This window comes from Camelus bactrianus, chromosome 8, assembly GCF_048773025.1.
Source record: "Camelus bactrianus isolate YW-2024 breed Bactrian camel chromosome 8, ASM4877302v1, whole genome shotgun sequence".
In the NCBI taxonomy this organism is placed as follows: domain Eukaryota; kingdom Metazoa; phylum Chordata; class Mammalia; order Artiodactyla; family Camelidae; genus Camelus; species Camelus bactrianus.
The window spans coordinates 47929898-47949095 of record NC_133546.1 but is presented as its reverse complement, the minus strand read 5'-3'; the positions used below and the strand labels follow the sequence as shown (position 1 = coordinate 47949095).

The 19198-nt window shown below is 41.7% G+C and overlaps 2 protein-coding genes across 4 annotated transcripts in view; one reads left to right on the top strand and one right to left on the bottom strand.

Moving 5' to 3' along the window:
• LOC123619803 (uncharacterized) overlaps window positions 1-19198 on the top strand; it is a 132974-nt gene that overhangs the window by 15049 nt on the left and 98727 nt on the right. The gene's annotated exons all lie outside the window — the stretch shown is intronic.
• POPDC3 (popeye domain cAMP effector 3) lies at window positions 1321-18086 on the bottom strand. 3 transcript variants are annotated; one of them, XM_010965359.3, is made up of 4 exons: window positions 17953-18086; window positions 3899-4629; window positions 2863-2971; window positions 1321-1793 (listed from the first exon to the last, which is right to left on the bottom strand). In XM_010965359.3, the coding sequence occupies exons 2-4, from the start codon at window positions 4381-4383 to the stop codon at window positions 1512-1514; spliced, it is 876 nt and encodes a 291-aa protein (XP_010963661.1). In that variant the 5' UTR covers window positions 4384-4629; window positions 17953-18086; the 3' UTR covers window positions 1321-1511. The 3 variants fall into 3 exon arrangements, with proteins under 3 accessions (XP_010963661.1, XP_074224676.1, XP_045380578.1); XM_074368575.1 differs by lacking the exon at window positions 17953-18086 and adding an exon at window positions 17640-17777; XM_045524622.2 differs by lacking the exon at window positions 17953-18086 and adding an exon at window positions 7285-7895.

Below are 19198 nucleotides of genomic sequence, written 5' to 3'. Positions count from 1 at the left end.
CCCGCTGCCCCCGGTCTATTCTCAGCAGGCTAGCCAACACGATTCTATTAAAACGTAGGGCAGATCACATCATTCTTCTATTTAAAACGCTCCAGTGGCTTCTGGTCATTCTCAGAATGAAAGTCAGAGTGCTTACCGTGACTTAATAGGCCCCAGAGTGACCTTTTCGCCCGCCCTCCCTCCAGCCACACCGGCCTTCCTGCTGCTCCTGCTTGTGCCTAAAGACCTCCTCATCTGCTCTCATTTGCCCAGATTGCTCTCTCCCCAGATACCCACACGGATCATTCCTTTGCCTCTTTCAGATCTTTGTCCAAACGTGGTCTTTCTCACTCAGACCTTCCGTGACCACTATTAAAATTGCAGTGCCCCTTCCTGGCCACCTTTCCTATTTGGCTTTCCCCATGGTGCTCTCTCTATCTCTAGGTGTTCCCGATTTATCATTTGTTTCCCTCACCCCCAGAATGTCAACTCTATGAGGGATAGGACCTCTGTTACCTGACATAGTCCCAGCGCCCCAGGTCAACACCAGAGCCACGGTAGGTGCTCAAGAAATTGTTAAATGTGTGATACCAGGCCTTTCTGCCAAAGAACATGGCCTGTGCAAGATCTTCAGAAAACCAGTTTTCCAGATAGGAGTTAGACCTGTGACTGAGGATCTGTCTCTTTAAGCTCATGTTTATTGAGCTGCAGCTTTACAAAGCTGTAGGAGTGGTGGGAAGGCAGAGGCCGCACCTGTGTGGTGGGTGGAGCATTCAGTGTGAGCCCCTCACTGTCCAGTCAAACCACCTTCTCTTGCCCTTTCAGCCCAACACATGGCATTAAACACTGTGCAACATTTTTACTGTTGGCTCACAGGTGTTCTTTTTACTCAGCAGTTCATATGCAGCTTTGTTTTCCATGAAATGGCTCTTTTTAAACATGTTATAGTAATGATTAAGCTGATTTGTGGCAATAAATCGTCTTCGAGATTGGCATACTATTATCTCTCGCATTTATTCTACTTTCTAGTCATATTAAATAACTTCATATTTAAAAGAAAGAATTGCCACCCGCCACAGTAACACATCTTGCTTTCATCAGAGGTTGTAGCAAGGAGTGAATTCTGGAAACACTGATGTGGCTGCCCTCCTGCTGAGTACTCACTGGCTGCTTCCTGAGAAGCACCACCCAACTCCACAGGGCAGAGCAGCAGATGGGAATAAATCTGAGGACGTATTTGAGAATGCAGAATTTCACTCTCCCAGTTCTGGTGCAGAAGAAGACAAATTGCCCATAGTTACTCTTCCTGCCCCCCCCCCCCCCATATATTACAATGAGAAATACAGGAAAACAGTGTCGAATTTATTCACAGTCCACAAGTTGAGATGAATAAAACAGCTGGCAATGGCATCTTACCTCTGAGTTGGATTTATAAAAATATTAGTGAGCTCGATTTTTTGTATTTTGCTATTTCATTTGGGGAATGATGAAGAGAGTCTTTTTTTACAATTATAAAACTTCAGACTTCAATGTTATTTATCACAATGTTGCCTGGAATTCCGAAAATGTTCTGTCAGGGGTGATCTGGACATTTCTGGAGTTGACATTTGGTAGAAGTTGGGTAACCGAATATCGTAATGGTACCTTTTTCCTATATATATCCTGTCATTCAAGGCATAGAGTTTATCTGCAATGTCACTACGAATTAAGACTGAAAATAGGCGAGAGATGTAACGATGCTGAGCCAAGAGCAAATATAATTTCTTTCTCCTCCAAGACACATAGCGACAATCAGTTTCAGCTGTGAGGGTTACCTGAAAAAACAGAGACCACATATAAATAGAGATTAGGAAGCAAGAAAAGTTCAGCCACATTTTTTTGCCTCCAAATTTTAAATAAATTCCACTTGCTGCTTTTTTACATTAAAAAGCCCACCAACCCACAATATATTGTAAAAAGAGAAAAACTACTGTATTTACTACTATATATGTAATTTATAACATGAATAATCACAATGTTGTGCCCATCTCCAGTATTCTAAGTTCCAGTGTACACAGTCTGCATTTTATTGCAGTGAGAGCTACTTGATTATAAAAAATAATAAAGTTGGCTGTTAGTTCCAAGACAATCCTGAAGACTGTAGGCATTTAACACTAATCCATCCTAATTCTGTGGTACTGGATAGAATTTATTTACCTGTTCTGATATGTATATGAATTTTTATTTGTACACATACACGTATGTCACAGGTATTAACCAGAAAACAGGATACTGTAATAGACCCTACGGAGGGGACTGTCTGTCAAAACTACCAGATATGACAACAGAGTCGTGACAGTAAGTTTAGCCTTTTATTGCTAGAAGACAACTGAAATTCATCAGCATTTTGAACTTTAAAAGTTACTTATTTTGTAATAAGAGCAGATTTTTTTGTTCTTGGTATTTTTCTAAACTGTGACAGGTGGCAGTGTTTAGTTCTGAGTCAAATATCAATTAATTATATTTTAATTCCCATATATGCAGCTAATCAAAGGAAAGTTTAAGACTATTTATCACAGACTCCTTTCTGTTATTTGTCATACCCATTCTTCTCCTTGTTGCTGGACCTATAAAGTGACATTAATCAGCAAGACTCAGACAGAACTGGGGGGTCGTGCGTGCCACAAAGTACATTCCAAAGTTAAATGTAAGCTATTCCTATGTCATCTGCTGTCCTGTTTGCTTGTTTGCCTGTTTTTAACACACTGACCACCCACTGTGGATTGGGTGCCCCCGAGGAAACACAACTGTCACCCAGCTTTGGGTGACATGGTAATCAACACTAAATAGTGTTTATCTGTTTGTAAGAGGCAGTGTTCACCATGTGGTCTACTGATCCCTTACCTGAAAAATGCCTTCCTCTGTGGGTCTCAGTGAGTCCCATTCAGGAGAATCCAGGAACTGGAAGGGGAAAATGTAATGCAGAAATTCGCCGTCAACTGTCACTCTGATCCTACCCAAACACAAAGGACATCAGTTATGAGGGAAGGAGAAAGAGAGCACTAAATTGGGGGTGAAGGGAGGGAGCAGTATTTCAGTTCTCTTATGATTTCTTTGGCTTTTAAAATCTGGAAGGGCAAAATATTAAATTCAGACATTACAGTAAGTGAAAAAATCTCCTGGAAGAGTTATGTACTGCTATTCCACACATAGTTAGGATTCTGCAATACTGGGTGAAATTCATCAGAAAATTCATCAAACTGAATATTTATGATCTGTGTCCATTTATGTGTGTATGTTTCCGTAAAAAGTTCCAATGCACTCAGTCAGATTTTAAGTTAAGTAGGAGAACATAAAGGATTACCATTGGAAATACCTCTGTAAACTAAATATTTAAACTTTTTAAAAACATGAGTAATCCTATTATTGTTTCCTCCTGCAAACTTTGTTTTCAAATTGTGTGTGTGTGTAGTGCACCTCCCCGCTTCTAGCAAGTAGGCAGTTGTTATAATTTACTGAAAGAAAATTGATCATGATAAAATTTAAATGTTCTCTATATTTAAAAGAATGCCCTATCAGAATCTATTTAAAATACTTTGCATGCTAATATAAGTATTCTATTAATTCAAGCTGTCATCATCCTTTTCTTGACTCTCAGAAGACTCTCAGTGATTGGTTTGGAAGCAAATAGCCTACCCAGACAAATCGATTCATACATTTGATTTCTAGGGAGACTCTAGATTATATCCTGCTCTAAGTAAATAATACCATGTACTCTAAATGCATGTGTCCCTGACTCATGTGTCAAGGGCTGTCTCATGCCTCAGGGTGCTGAATGGTGCCTGAGACTATGCTATGTTGAGATGGAAAAATGCATCTGAAAGAAACACAAGCTAGTAACTACCAGAGAGGAAAGCACATGAGCAGCAAGAGTACAAACCTTCCTGAAACAAGCAGGGAGAGTTTGTCAATGGAGGTTTTCCCCTGCATGGCATAACAGTGCTCCTTTTCCAAAGTAACCACTTCTGAGCTCATAGCAATAGTTCTGAAGTCAGGCAATGAGGTCCCCAGAGGCTGGAAGAGGGAGCTGTACAACAGCTGAAATTCTCGGGCAAAGGTGATGCTGTGGACTTGATAGGCAATGTGAACAAACCGCATGAAGCAGATGACAAACAATATAAAATTCCAGGAAAATATGTCGGCGGCACAGACATCTACCCAAGCCCAGACAGCAGAACAGAGGAAACCCAACCCCAGCAAACTGAAGACGTAAAGGAGCCCGAAGAATCCACTGCCACCCATGAAACCTACTACAAATAAAATACTGGCAAGTTGATAGATGGCTCCTTCGGCCTCTTGCTTCCAGGTGGTGCAGACTGGGTGTTCATCTATTAGGTTCTTCCATAAACTTGAATTTCTTTCCATGGCTGTACTACCATCTGGTTCACTTCTCCACTGATGTTAGAGGCTATCGAAGCAAATAATTAAGTCTTTTGCTTTTCCATCATCAGAGTTTTGCTAAGTCTTCACAAAACCAGAGAAAGCCTGGACGCTGGTGTTGGGCTGTTTAAGGATTTGGTGCACATGGATCCTGGAAAACTAAGAATCCCATGCTCGCTCCCTTAAGTTCATCTGGGCTCCTGACTTAGATCACAAATATTCTGTGGTTTCCTGTGTAAGAAAAAAGGAGAGAAAAGATCCTTATTAAACAAGGAGAATTTGAAAAGTATATTTAACGAATCACCAGCATTACTTATTCAAATTGACATCCTATGTTTTATGAAGTTAGAATATTTTAAGCACAAATACTGTCAAGTGTTTAATTTCTAGGATATGCATACTTTAGAGTTATGCTTATTAATAATAATATATTGTTTACAGAAATTTTAGTGTTTGTTAGAATTAACTACCTACATATTTTTCAAGAAAGTTAAGAGCTATCATCAGCTGGTCTCTCTAACAGTAATTCAGTGCACCTCAGAATCTCTTGGGACAGTGACTATAAATGCAGATTTCGGATATACTGAGTCAGTCTCTAAGGGTGGAGCCGAAGTGTTGGTATTTTGAACGAGTTCCCCACATAACTTTGATACATCAGTCCATGGCCTTCCAACGGCCCACCCTTTGAGAGATACTGTTCGACAATATGCCATTCACTCTTTACAGATGAAGAGTTCGAGACTCAGAGAGGCCAAGGAATTTATCCCAGGCCACACAGTGGCTGGTGGCAGAGCAGAACTTCAGCACTCGAGCCTGTGTACTGGGTCCAATCATGTGGTCTCCCATCGAGATACTTTACATTAGGCCCTGTAAGGAGCCCTGATAGATAAACATAAGAAACACACAATTAGGACTCAGATTTTAAGAGCACATAGTAGACTGTGAAAATGTTTAATTAATTAAATTGAAACTATTTGAGGAATATAAATTCAGTTCTACTCTACTGTATTAGAGGCTATTTCAGGTTAAAGGTTGCATCCATACAGCTAATTAAATAATAGTACAATTCCTGCTACTCACACATTTATTTACCAGATGGTCAAAAATGCTAGACTTGTTCCTCTGCACATATATTCCCCACCCTTTCAGACATATGGTAAAAATGCTAATATGTGATCTGACTCAGGAGAGATTTAACCATGATACCAGAGCTGTAGGATATGTATCATTTGCCACCAGGTTTCTCAACAATAAATGGTTTCAATGTGAAGCATTCATCCAGTTGATTTTTTGAAACCCAAATAACATTGAAAAACCTTCAACTGTGCACTATATTTAGTATTTTTATTTTTGAGACAGATTTTTTTTCCAGGACACCTGTTAATAACATATCAGATATCACAGATCTGGTCTCATAGGAACAAATCCACAGAGGTGAAAAATGACTTAGGTAAGAAAGGGAACAGTGGAACTACCCACGAAACTAGAAATGAAAATAAAGAAGCTGCTGCTGCTGAAGGTCCTGGTTTTTCCCCTTGGACAGTGATTCTTTCCTCAGCAAGTAAGGATTTCGAGAACACCAGCAGGTGACTCATTAGAAGAAAGAAAGAACAAAGACCGAAAACGTACAGTCATGTTGTTATTTCTACATACCCTGCTTTCAAATGCATTTTAAACATTCTGCCTCTCTCTAATTATCACTCTACCCATCCCTCTGTGAGAGATGAGATTCAAGGCAGACTGGCCCCCTGAACCCGTTTCACTTCCCCTCTTTAAACAAAACACAAAATTAAATGCTACCGGAGACTCACAACAAAGAAACATTAAAAAAAAAAATAAAGGAGAACCGTGAAATACCAAACTGCAAATGTCAGTCTCCCTGTCGGTTTACTTTTGAAACTCGGGTATTTTAAATCAATCAGTTCCTCAGGATGCCAAACACAGCCATGAAAGCCGAAATTAAAAGCACTCCCAGGAGAGCTCTGAACTTGGGTTTGAACTTCCTGAAAAATGTACAATCCTCAACAAATTGTTAAAATCATGCTAATAGAGAAAGGCCACATAAAATGTTTGGGGCAATTCAGAGGGAAGCTAATGGGAATCTTGAACCCTTAAACTCTTGACTTGGGGGCTGTACTGGGCTGCGACATTCCTGGAGCGTGACCCACTGTGATTACAAGAGGAACTGTGTTTCTGGCCCTTTCCGGTTGGCTTCTCTTTCAATAAGCTGCTACCCAACCATCTTCCTATCGCTGATACTGTATCACTCAACAGGGAGTGCTGGCTTGCCCTGATTAAATTACTCCACACCCAGCCTTTCTCCACTTGGTGTGTTTTTATTGAGTCACCAAAACAGATGTACTTTATTAGAAGAAGGAGGACTGACAGGGGCAGGTGATGAGCCCGAGTGTTCCCTTGGCATGAACCAGCCGCACTGCATGAATGCTGAACATGATTCATCCCCCAGCTGCCTGCTTTAATGGCCTCTGGGCCTTAAGTCATGTTTTGGGGTAAATTAATGCTGAACTGCCAAAGCAGCACAATAGATTTCTTACGCAATAAAGCTGGCCTTCCCTGTAAAAGAAGTTAACACCTGGAGATACCAATGATGGAGACAAAATTCAGTGCAAAGAAACACACTATTTCCAAGCTTTGCCCCCACCCCCTTTTCTTTAAATCGTAAGCTTCTGAGTTATAAGGAGTATGGAAAGGGAAAAAGGAAGGCACGAGGCTGCTCAGTGAAATTGATATAAACTTGGTGGCAAAATGATGAAGTTTAGCTCTGAAATGGCATTTATCGGTTCAGAACTCGGACATTTATTATCCTGTTGCATCACATTTACTGCCGTGAGGGAGGCAGAATCTAAACCATCGCGCTCAGCTTACAGATGAGAAAGGCGGGGCACGGGAGAGGTTCAGCCACTTGCTTCAGGTAAAAGGCGCAGTAAGTCCCAGCAGTGGGGTGGAAGTTCAAGTCCTTCTCCGCTCAGCTTCATGCCCTCTCCAGCAGGCAATGCGACTTTCAAGGTTGTGAATCTGATTTGATGTGTTGGGAGACCAGTGGGATATTCTGCCAGGACGGTTTGCCAGGAAAATAATAATCCTAACGGTGGATATTTAAGACCTGCTGTATCCGCTTGCACTGCTGAATCCTTAAGGCTTAGAATACTGCCAGGGGCGTAGACATAGAAAGCCACTCATGAAATAATCTGCTGTATTAATATTCAACATTGACTCACTTCCTATTCCGTTTCTTAAGGGGCAAAGACAAATCTTTTTGTATTTCTGACCCCCAGCACTCAGTGACTGTGGACTGAACACACTGGTGGAGAACTACAAGCCCGCTCTGCCTTTTCCATCCCCACGCGCCATCCAATTCAACAGATGCTCTACCATCTTCTGTCACCCAGGGAAGCAGAAGTGGGGGGGATTTCGACATCCAAGATAGTTCAGGACAAAGATGCCAGCGGGTTGGGACATCACTTATTTAAAATGTCTGGCAGAACTCTAAATTCATAGAAGAACCCTTGTGTCTTCTTACAACCTTGAGTTCCTTAAGAGCAGCTGAATTCCCGATGAGAACAACTCTGGTAGCTTGTGGTATGGTGTTGGTTTTGGTTGCCAGGCAACCCCGAAGATCAAAATGCCATCAATATTCTCATTAATTTGAATCATATCCCAACTTTGGTATGTGTTCCCTATGGGAAATAATCATTAACTTAAAGTTAGTTTTCTCTACTTATCTTTAAGGAAGTATACTTACTCAGCCACTATGTGCCAGACATACTTGAAAAAATGATCTCATTTAATCTTCACAACAACCCCATGAGGAGGGTACTATTATCTCCACCTCACAGATGGGAAAACTGAAACTCAGAGAAGGCAAGTAGCTCGTTCAAGGTCACCACATGGCTCACATGTGTTTGTTGGTCAGGAAAGCAGAGGCAGTACCACCTATCCTATCCACTTGAAAGGCTGCTGGAAGATTCAAGTGAGAGAAATCTACATTAAAAATTCTTGGCAAATTTTCAAATAACATAGAAATGGTATTGCTGTACTTGTTGCCTGTTACAGAGCTGAACCATTCAGAGAATATAGTTTTTTAAAGCTTTCTTTCCCTCAGAGGGTTACACTTGAAGACAAATACAAACGTCACTTTCGGCTGCTATCCATCCTTAAGTTCTAAATTCTAAATGCACTCATTCCTGCAGGAGTGATCTGTTATTCTTCCCTAGTTTGTGTCCTGACCTCCTGCTGCTGATAGGAACAGACCCATAACTAACCCATCCTTGAGTCTTCACTTTTCAGTAGCCAAGAAGCCAGTCTCTTGAAGCCAGCAACAACCTTCTACCTTAGATTAGGGTTTTGTGCGTCCCAGCAGGTGTCCTCAAATCACTTACATCAGAATCACCTGGGTGGCTTGTTAAAATGCCCCTTCCCTGGCCCCACAACAGAATGACTGAACTAGGAAAGGACCCAGGAAGATGCATTTCTAACAGGCTCTCAGCTGATTCTTACACACACGAAAGTTTGAAGCCATTATTTTATGTTGTTGTTGAATGATCTCTGAATCATCCTTGCCTGCAGGGCCTCAGCTTGGCCATTCCTAGCTGACCACTTGCTATCCTTCCATGCTGGTTACTCCACATAACGTTCTCTGAGCCCTAGCTGTCTGTCCATGGCTGCAGTGCTGGCATCCTGTTATCCAGTCTGTGTAGCTGGCATGACTATCTAAGGGAAGGGTCCTGGTCTTAGCTGTGCCTCGAAACAGCTGTGCGATTTGAATCATCCTAGACCTGTTTCCTCATTGATAAAATGAAAGAGCCGGACAAGTAATGCGGGGATCCTTTTATCTTTAAAATACCGTGACTCTCTATGATGTGGAATAGAAGATTATTCCCAGCACAGGGCAGGAGGTAGAGCTGAGGGGCAGAACTGAATTAAGACTGTGGTTCTTGACACCAGCTTTCTGACTGGCGCCCGACTCTAGAGACTGATCGCGGAGTTCCTGAAGGCCCGTGGGGCCCAGGCTCTGGCATTCTTCTCAAACTCCCCAAGGACTTTGTTGTACAGCCAGGGTTAAGAACTATTTCGGGGGTGGGGTGGAGGCAGGTTGAGAGACACCAACCAAAACATTCTGTAGAGTAGAGGAGCCAGACTTTAGTCCTTATTTTTAAAGGGCTGGGAAGGCATGTTTTCACCTGTGTGTTCTCATTCCCACGCTTTGCTCAGGTGAGGAGGCATCTTCCTTCCCCACAAGGCAGCTCAGGGTTTGTGGATTCCTGTAGCAGCCTTCCCTTAACGTGGTGGCCTGAAGGACACCATCTGGGCTGTGAGTTTTTATGGCCTTCATTATCTGTCTACATGGCTTCCATTATATATTGTAGTTATTATATTGACCATGATATATATTTTCCTTTTGAAAGCATCATAATTTATTTATTCTCAGTTGGGGTACATAAGTAATTTTTTAAAGAAATGAATGTAGATAGTAGGTGTATTTTTAAAATATTGGCTTTATTGATTGGTCATATATATAAATAAAATAACTGTATATATATACACATATGTGTGTGTATATATACATATACACATATGCATACACACACATACACATATATATATAAAATGATAACAATGTTCAGGTAGAAAAGTAGTCTTTAGAATACAGGTTTGGAAGAAGCAGATTAATAACCCAGGAAGCCCCAGTGAGATATGACCAAGATCTGAATCAGTGGTTTAGGTGTTGGACAAGAAAGAAAGGAAAGCATATATGAGACTAAGAGGAAGAAGTGAAAGGAAGACGTGTCGCTACTGAGACAGAGGAGCAGAGAAGGAGGGAAGACACTCTGGCATTATAAGAGATGCTGAAGCTCGGAAAGAAACCAGAGGAAAGGGACTCAGTTTTAGTTGTGTGTAACCTGGATGCACCTGGCTTAGCAGTGGAGTTCAGGGCAGAAGAAGAGGGGCAGGATGGAGGGATATGTAACGGTTACTATTACACAAGGCAATGGAATGGGGACTGGAGCTGGCAAGTTTATCTAGAAAGTGAGTACAAGGAAAGATGAGAGTCAAAGTTAAACACCCACAATCAGAGGCCTGAGATGGAATTCCAGGGGTGTGCTGTTCCCTGCAGGAGTCATTAGCTACATGTGGCTGCAGGGCACCTGAAATGTGGCTGGTCTGAAGTAAGATGCACCGTATGCAGTGGATTTCAAAGACTTAGTACAAAGCTAAAGAGTATACCATTCATAATTTTTACACTGATTACATGTTGAAATGATAACCTTTTGGAAATACTGGGTTAAATTAAACATATTATTAAAGTTAATTTCACCCATCTCTAATTTTTTAATGTACTACCAGAAAATTTTAAATTACAAATGGGGCTTGCATTGCATTTCTCTTGGACAGTGCTGGTCCAGAGCCTTTCAAGCAACAGAAAGGAAAGGAAAAGACTTGGCAGGACGCTGTGTACACAGTGCATAAGCACAATGTGTAAATGATAAATATGGAGGAATTATCTAAGATTAAGAGCAGAGAGTTGATATGAATGTAAATGATACTGGCAACAATATTCATATGCTACAGTCAATCAGATGTTCCAAGGCAGAGCTGTGTCACCATCTGGTTTCTGCCTCTGTAGATGGCCAACCCCACTACAGCTCTTGGCCTCTTCATCCTACGGAGGCAGGCACTGCTTTTTCCTTCTGCCTTAGGAGAATCCCACCTTCCTAAGCAATTGTATTACATGGTTTCGTTTTCTCATTTCATCTTCTGATGATACCTCATGGGATACACTGGAAATCCCAGACAATCTCATCAGTTTTGTGTTGCAGATTGGGTTGTGATCTTCTGAATTCCAGAAGGTCCACACCAGCCTTTGTTTTCATTTAATGCCTGAGTCTCTTCATGCACCTCTAGGCCTCTAGGCTGGAGCATACCTTTGACCTTCCATACCAATGAAAGCTTGGCTTCTCTTGAGACTTGAATAAATTAGAGAACATGCCTACAGGCTAGGCTGGGCTTCTCTGATTCTTGTGCCTCAGCTAATGTTACATTTGATTATCTCCAGCCGTGTTTGGTTTCTCACTTCATCACATACTGGGGTAGGCAGAATTCTAGGATGGCCCCCAAGATTTCTGCCCTGCTCATGCACACATCCTATAATTCCCTTCCTGTGAGTCCGGGCAGAATCTGTGAATGGGATGGAACAGATGCTCCCTTGATTAGGTTAACATTACATGGCAGGTGGTGCTGGAACCGTCACCCCTGTGATTATGTTAAGTTACTTAAGACTCCACTATAGGACTGGGAAAGGACTGGAAATTAGAGAGACATGTTCTTACTGGCCTAGGAAAAAGGCAAACACCATGCTGTGAACTGCCTATGGGGCCATAAGGCAAGAAAGTGCAGGCAGCCTGTAAACTGAAGGAGTCCCCAGCCAACAGTTACCAGGACCTCAGTCCTACAACCAGAAGGGGCTGAATTCTGCTACCTGGAAAGCTTGGAAGAGGACCCTGGATTCCAAATGAGAAGTGCAGTGTGGCTGACACCTGGATTGCAAGTTTGTGAGGCCCTGAGCAACAGATCCATTTAGCTGTGCCTGGAGTCCTGACCGAAAACTGTGAGATAATAAGTTTGTGTTGTTTTAAGCCACTAAGTTGTGGTAATTTGTTACAAAGCAACAGAAAATGAATACACACATACAGTTATGAATACTCACTATACATGAAGCTTTTCATTTTATGATGGACTTGGAATACAGGTCTATGGAAGAAGACATTCAACCCTTGCTAGATTTTAATTAGGAAAATCAGGTGAGAATCATATCTGGAGAACAAGACAGGATGAGGCCCTGGGAATTACATTTAAATTCACTGTGGTTCCCAGTACCACTTTATAGGTTTTCCTTTCATGGAGTCAGGTGGCCCCAGCACTGTTAACCATTTGGACACATGGGCAACTTCTAGAACACTTATGTCATTCATATACCATTGTCCAAAATTCCCAGAATACCACATTTCCTTGATTGACTTTCAGATCAGTCAGTTCTTTGTAAAACTGAGCCCTATGTATATGGCAAATACTTGATATTTCAGACACATCCAGAGATTAACACACAAAAAAACAGCTCACAGAAACTCAAAACAAATAGCTCTGTACTTCTTGATTGTGTGACTCCACCAAATTCAGATGAGCTGAGCAATGGGAAATTAATGCAATCTATTTGCCATCTTCTTAGTCCTCATATACTACTTACTATTACTACTGTGACCACCACCACCACTAACATTTACCACACCAGCAGCTAACATTTATTGCACACTTACTGTGCACCACGCACATTTCTAAGAACCTTAAAATATGTCATTTAAGGGGGGAACTGGATGAAGGTAGTCAAAAGGTAGAAACTCTCAGTTATAAATAAGTACTAAGGATGTAATATACAACATGATAATGTAATTAACACTGCTGTATGCTATATATGAAAGTTGTTAAGACAGTAAATCCTGAGTGCTCTCATCACAAGGAAAAAATAGTTTTTCTATTTCTTTATTTTTGTATCTCTATGAGATGATGGATGTTCACTAAACTTAGTGTGGTCAGAATTTCATGATGGAAGTCAAATCACTATGACACACATTTTAAAAGTTATACTGCATTGTATGTCAATTATATCTCAATAAAACTAGAAGAAAAAAAGCAATTACAATTTTTGGAGCAACAGAAGGATAGGGGGTTGAGTCCTCCATTTGAATCACTCAGTGTCCTATAATTCTTAATTTGAAGAAATGGCAGTAAACCTCTCCTTCTCAAGCTTGTCATTTGATTGCCTTAAATGAACAATCCCCACGGGCTACTTCAAGTTCATCTGACTTCTCCACGTCCAGGAAATGGTTAAAGGCACATGCAGGAAGCCATTCGCTTCTGATCAGCAACTATCATGTCATGCAGTAAGTCCACCAGAGATTCCCGATGAAAGATGCAAGAGAAGCTGGATTCATGGATGCTGTAAAACGGTCTTTTCTTGATAGGAACCCAAGGCAGACACCTTCATGTACCTGTCCTCCACGTGACCTACATGTAGCGGATGTACTCACTTTTCCTGTGTTTATTTACTTAAGGTTCTCATGATCCTGGCAAACATGCCTAAGAAGTTCCTGGGTGCTAGCTAATTGGCTATACTACTTCCTTTGTCATTTTTTCCGAGGAAATGAGCAGGTGGACCACACACCTGGGTCGGTAATGTGTGAAACTGCCAAACCAGCCCCTACTGCTGCTAGAAGGAGCACTTCTGCAGGGTATGGCAATGTCCTTTCAAGTGTTCAGATGGATATAGGAGCTGTCTCTTTGACTGCGAGAAAGGTTGTTCACTGTTCGGTCCTCAATCCACGTGCTCAACAATCTTTCCATTTCTTCGATTTCTTTCAGCCTTGTTGTTAGTGACTTTGCAGTACTTGAGACCATTCCAGCTGTAAACATTTCTTTTACTTTGCGCATTGCCTGTCATGATCCTCAGTGTGGGTTATTCTCCTACTCCTGCTGCTCAGGAAATACCACATATTCTCTTGATTCTTTCAAAATGTTTGATTATCGCCAGCTTCTCTTCAGTATTGAAGTGTTCCTTTTGCATGCATTATTTGACACTTGTTGAATCAAGATACTTAAGACATTCCTGGGATGCTGAATGAGTGTGTTTTTATCTAGTAAGGTTCACAAGTGAAAAGAATAGCAAACACAATCTTTCAGGCTACCATGCAGTGAACCAAGATAGCTGGTAGATGTTCGAGGTCCGTGTGTGTTTGCATGTTATGTATTCCTGCGGGGCTCAGGTCAGCTGGTTGCAGTTTAATGTGTTCACCTGGTGTTTCTTGCTGAGTAAATCACATATGAGCAAGTGCAAAAATTGCAATATGCTCACATTGTTCCTTAATATTTCAACTGCATTGGAATAATGCTGGTTTTGAAAACAAGCATTATAGCATAATTGACTGTATCATCAACTTTCAAATGGCCAGGAAAATATTACTGACTAACATATGCATTAATTCAATAAATCCCTGTCCTCATGGAGCTTGCATTTTAGTGAAATTCAAATGTTAACACAATTTAAGCCCAGTTTCAAATAACAAGACCTATTTTAGATAGCTAAATATACATCTTATATGCAAATAAACTTAAGCTACTTAAAACTCATTTAAAGTCAGTTCTTCCATACTGAATTTTTAAATAAATGCTACATTTTAAAAGACAGTCTGAAGTCTTAAAAATCAAAATGCAAACAAGTTTGTTTTTTAGAACTTCCATCAAAGACCAAAACAAACAAATAAACCCCCAAACATTATATGTGTCACCGGAGCAGCACATTACATATTACTGTGTCTGTATCCTTCTGTTCACATAAATGCAAAGAAAGACATATGGAATGATCTTCACTTAATGTTAAGGATGGTTATTCCCCAATGGTGGGATACTACTTTACTTTTTTCTTTGTATATACCTGTATTGTTTGCATCCTTTATAATAATTTTATAAAACAAAAGGTGATTTTATATTAATTTGAAAATTTTTAAATACAAAAATTTTAAAGAAGAAAAATCCATGAACCCCAAAACCAGAATTAACAAACATCAACATTGTCATATTTTTGGATCTTTTTAAAATTAAAAAAAAATCCCACAAAAAACCCAGGGTCACCACAGATTGCTCACTAGTACCATTCTGCGCCCACCCACTCCCTCTATATAATTATGTTTATCTTTCCTGCCCAAATAGAAGAATTTTAAAAACTGCAACTAAAAATGACATGCTAGATTAGAAATAGATCTTATAATGTGGCATTCCCCTCCAATTTACCCTTAAATTTTTTTTGATGAATAATTTTAAACATATTCCAAAACAAAGAAAATACTATATAATAAATCCTCACATACCCATCACCCAGATTCAACAGTTACTAAGATTTTGTCACATGGAGTTTTTGAAATCAAAAGCAAAAACAGTTTGTTTAGTCAATATACAAACATCTACCAAGGAAGATAGGGAGAACTAAGATTAGCTGTGCTCTCACTGTGTGCCAGGCATGGGTCTCGCACACACTGACCTGTTCAGGAGTCACAGCTCTGCAACCTACATCAGCATTGTTCAGAGGGGCAAAAGAGACTCGGAGAGACGATCGTTCTTCCATAGACTCAGTCAGTTGCTCGCCTTTCTACAATGTAAATCCCTCCTCCCTCGCCAATTTCAGAGTGTATATGAGAGTTAGTGTTCTGTTGAAAAATGAGAAGGTCTCACTTTGAGTCTGTGTGAAGTGATCCCTGAATTCTCTGGGCTAGAGGGAAGATCCAGCATTGTTACGGGAACTCTGTAAGTCAGTAACTTTTGGTTATTTTACTTACAAAATAACCTGTTGTAACTTTCACTTGAAGACATTTTCCTCTAACTACTCAGATAAAAGAAATACTTCCCCTTTTCCTTAAAAAAAAAAAAGAATTAATGATTTAATATACTCTTGTAAATTCTTACCCTCTACAGCTCATAATCCCAGCTGACCAACAGCCATAATTACAAAAAAAAATCCCGATTTCCATGGCATTTTGTAGGCTTGCAAATCTATGGTGGATATTTTCCAAAGCAGTTTTGAAACTTCCTGCTTGCCTCGTGGTTTATGTGTTGTTATGCTCATACTTGACAGCAAATGCCTCATAACCATTCCTGATCTTGCCTGGGGACTGCTTCAAAATAAGCAGACATGACGGCTCCAGTGTGTCAACCCCGTTAGTCAGTCTTGTGCTAAGATGCATGGGATCTGGGTTTCCCATGACACGTTTTTATTTAATAGCATAGAATGTCACCATTTAGAAGCACAGGATACACAATGATTCAGCTACTTTGAGAGAGTGATGAGATTAAAAACTCAACTATCAAATGTCTCCCAGTTTATATGGACAACATTTTAGGACAGATAATGCCTTACTCCAGATTTCACTTAACATTTGTACCCCAAATTCTTCAAAAGATAAACCACATCTCCCAAGGAAGGAAAGAGCTTTAAAGATCATCTGGGTTCAGCCAGACCTCTTACTTCTGCAAATGTAGCAAGAGGTCCAACTTGTGTTTTGTTTATATTTTGTTTCATGCAGTTCTTTTTTGGTTTTCTGTTGCCACAAAGAACAATGCCATGTTCCTGTACTGTCACACCAGGGATGTGTTCATGCAACAGTCCCTAGTAATAAAAATAACGGGAAAGAAAATAGCCATCAAACCTTAGTATGAACAGAGAGCAGTACTTTTTTTTTTAAGCTGCCATAAAACTCAATTGCAGTGTGCAAGCTTGCAAATTCAAAATACCTAACCACAAGAGTTAAAAAGTCAGGAAGGTTGTCGTGTCCTAGAAGTTCAGTAAATCAAATTATGTTCAAATGTGGGTTTCTAGATCTGCTTTTCCATTTAGTATTTACCTACAGAACTTTTTCACTTTTGGCAAAATATCTCCCGACTCAAACAATTTTTTTGCCATAGCCCTATTTGATTCTGTGCCTTTAATCTTTTCCTAAAATACAGACCCTCAAAATGTATCATATCTCTGTAACCGACCTTAATGAGGAGGTAATTTAGGGGTTTTCAAGTTACTTTCTTTTCTCGTCCCTTTCTTTCCCTCTATTTTTTTCCCCCTCAGGGCGATTCCTCAAGTAAACAGGTCAGCGTGACCTTGGATGAGGCCGCTTCCTCGGCCCCCAACTCGGTGTGAAAAACTTGCCCCTGGCCAGACCCTTTGCAGAACCGCTGCCCGACTTCCCCAAGGCGAACCTAAGACTGGCAGGGTCCCCTGGACCAGCTTTTCTCCCTCGAAAATCCATCCCCGTTTTTGTGCTCCAAGGTGCCCGGGGCAAGAGTGGGAGCAATAGCAGATGTGGGAGGAAGATTCACTTCTATAGGGCGGACGACCCGAGCACGCAGAGACCGCGCGCCAACCCGCAGCGGTGACCCTGTGCCCGCCGAGCTCAGGCGGCGCCGTGCGGACCCCGGGGCTCGCAGTTGGCCCGAACCGGCCGGGAACGGGGCGGCGGCGCAGCCAGCGCGGTCGCACAGCGGCAAAGCACGAGCTCCGCCGGGGGTCGGCGGCTCCGGGCCCCCACCCAAGGGCGGAGCCGGGCAGAGGCCGCGCCGTGCAAGGGTGCGGATGGCGGCGGGGGTGGGGGGAGCGGCGGCCGAGGCGCCCCGGGCTCCCTCCTTACCTGGCCTTCCCGGGCCCCGCGCAGAGCTCCGGCCTCGCGCCCGCAGAAGTTTCCCGACCGAGCGCGCTGGGCCCCGCCGGCCGGCTCGGAGCCCCCGGCGCCAGGCTCGCGCGTTCCCGGGCGTCCCCCGGCCGGTGCCGGCCCCCGTGCCCGGGCGCTCAGTGACCGCAGCCCGTTCCGGAGCGGCGTGGCCGCGCGGGCGGGAGCCAGACACGGGCGCGCGCCCCGGGGCCCGCGGGGAGGGCGGGGGTGGCCGCGGCCGCGTCGGGCCCGGGCCGCCCAGCCTCCCGGGAGTCGCACCCTGCTGACCAACCTAGCGGCCGCGGCGGACCAAAGTTTGCAGACTGGTTTCCCGAAGTGAACACCGCTCCCGGTTATAAAATGAACCTGGTATTCGCTATTATCCTAGGCAGAGAGCGATGGAGTTGACTACCGGAATGGAAAGTAACTGGACGTCTGCCCTCCCACTACCCCACCCCCACCGTAAACAAAATGAGATAAACGACCAGAGAGGGTTGGGAATATCTGGGTATATACAACAGAGAACGGTTATATTCAAATCGCTAAACCTCTCAAAAAAGCAAATGAGTATAAAGCATAGAAGGCAAAAATTTTAAGTAGAAATGATTTTTTAAAAGTTCAAATCAGTAATAAGACAATGCATGCAACTTAAGGCAAAAATGAAACGCGTTTTTTCCTATCAAGTTAGTGAAGGTTGGTTTAGTTTTGGTGATCAAACACTTCTGTTGGTGAAGGACCAGTGAAGAAGAGACTTACTCAAGGATTTTCTCTTCCCTTCTCTCAGCATCTTCACTTTCGTTTTATATAACCATGTTGGTGACAGTGATTCCAGGAACAAACATTAGTGTCTCTTTCAGCCCCCAGAATAACGGCAAAAATAATATAAATGGTAAAATTAACCTTCTTTTAAATGACACTGGAACTGAGGGTCAAAAAATACTCATATTCCTACACCCCATATGTGGCTAGAAACCGCTTGTCTTCCAGGCCTTTGTTCTTACTCTTCATTCTAGTGATTTACTCAGAAATGTTGGAAATCCAGTTTAAACTGAATCTAGTCCTGTCTGTCTGTCTATCTATCTATCTATCATCTATCTACCTATGTATACATATTTGAAATATGGCTAGGGAATTGAGAAGATCATGAGCTTTTTTTTTTTTATTGAAGTATAGTCAATTACAATGTGTCAATTTCTGGTGTACAGCATATTTCAGTCATCCATATACATACATATATTCCTTTTCATATTCTTTTTCATTATAGGTTACTACAGGATATTGGATATAGTTCCTTGTGTTGTACAGAAGAAATTTGTTTTTTAACCTATTTTATATATAGTAGTTAATATTACAAATTTCGAAATCCCAGTTCGTCCCTCCCTGCAACTATAAATTTGTTTGCTATGTCTGTGAGTGTTTCTGTTTTGTAGATAAGTTCATTAGTATCTTTTTTTTTTTTTCTTTTTAGATTCCACATATGAGTGATATCATATGGTATTTTTCTTTCTCTTTCTGGCTTACTTCACTTAGAATGACGG

Coding starts and splice junctions, on each gene's coding strand:
- POPDC3 (XM_010965359.3), bottom strand. CDS start 4,383: ATGGAAAGAAATTCAAGTTTATGGAAGAACCTAATAGATGAACACCCA. Junction 2,972..3,898: donor TCCCTGCTTGTTTCAGGAAG/GTTTGTACTCTT, acceptor GTGTTTGGGTAG/GATCAGAGTGACAGTTGACG. Junction 1,794..2,862: donor CAGAGGAAGGCATTTTTCAG/GTAAGGGATCAG, acceptor CTGTTTTTTCAG/GTAACCCTCACAGCTGAAAC.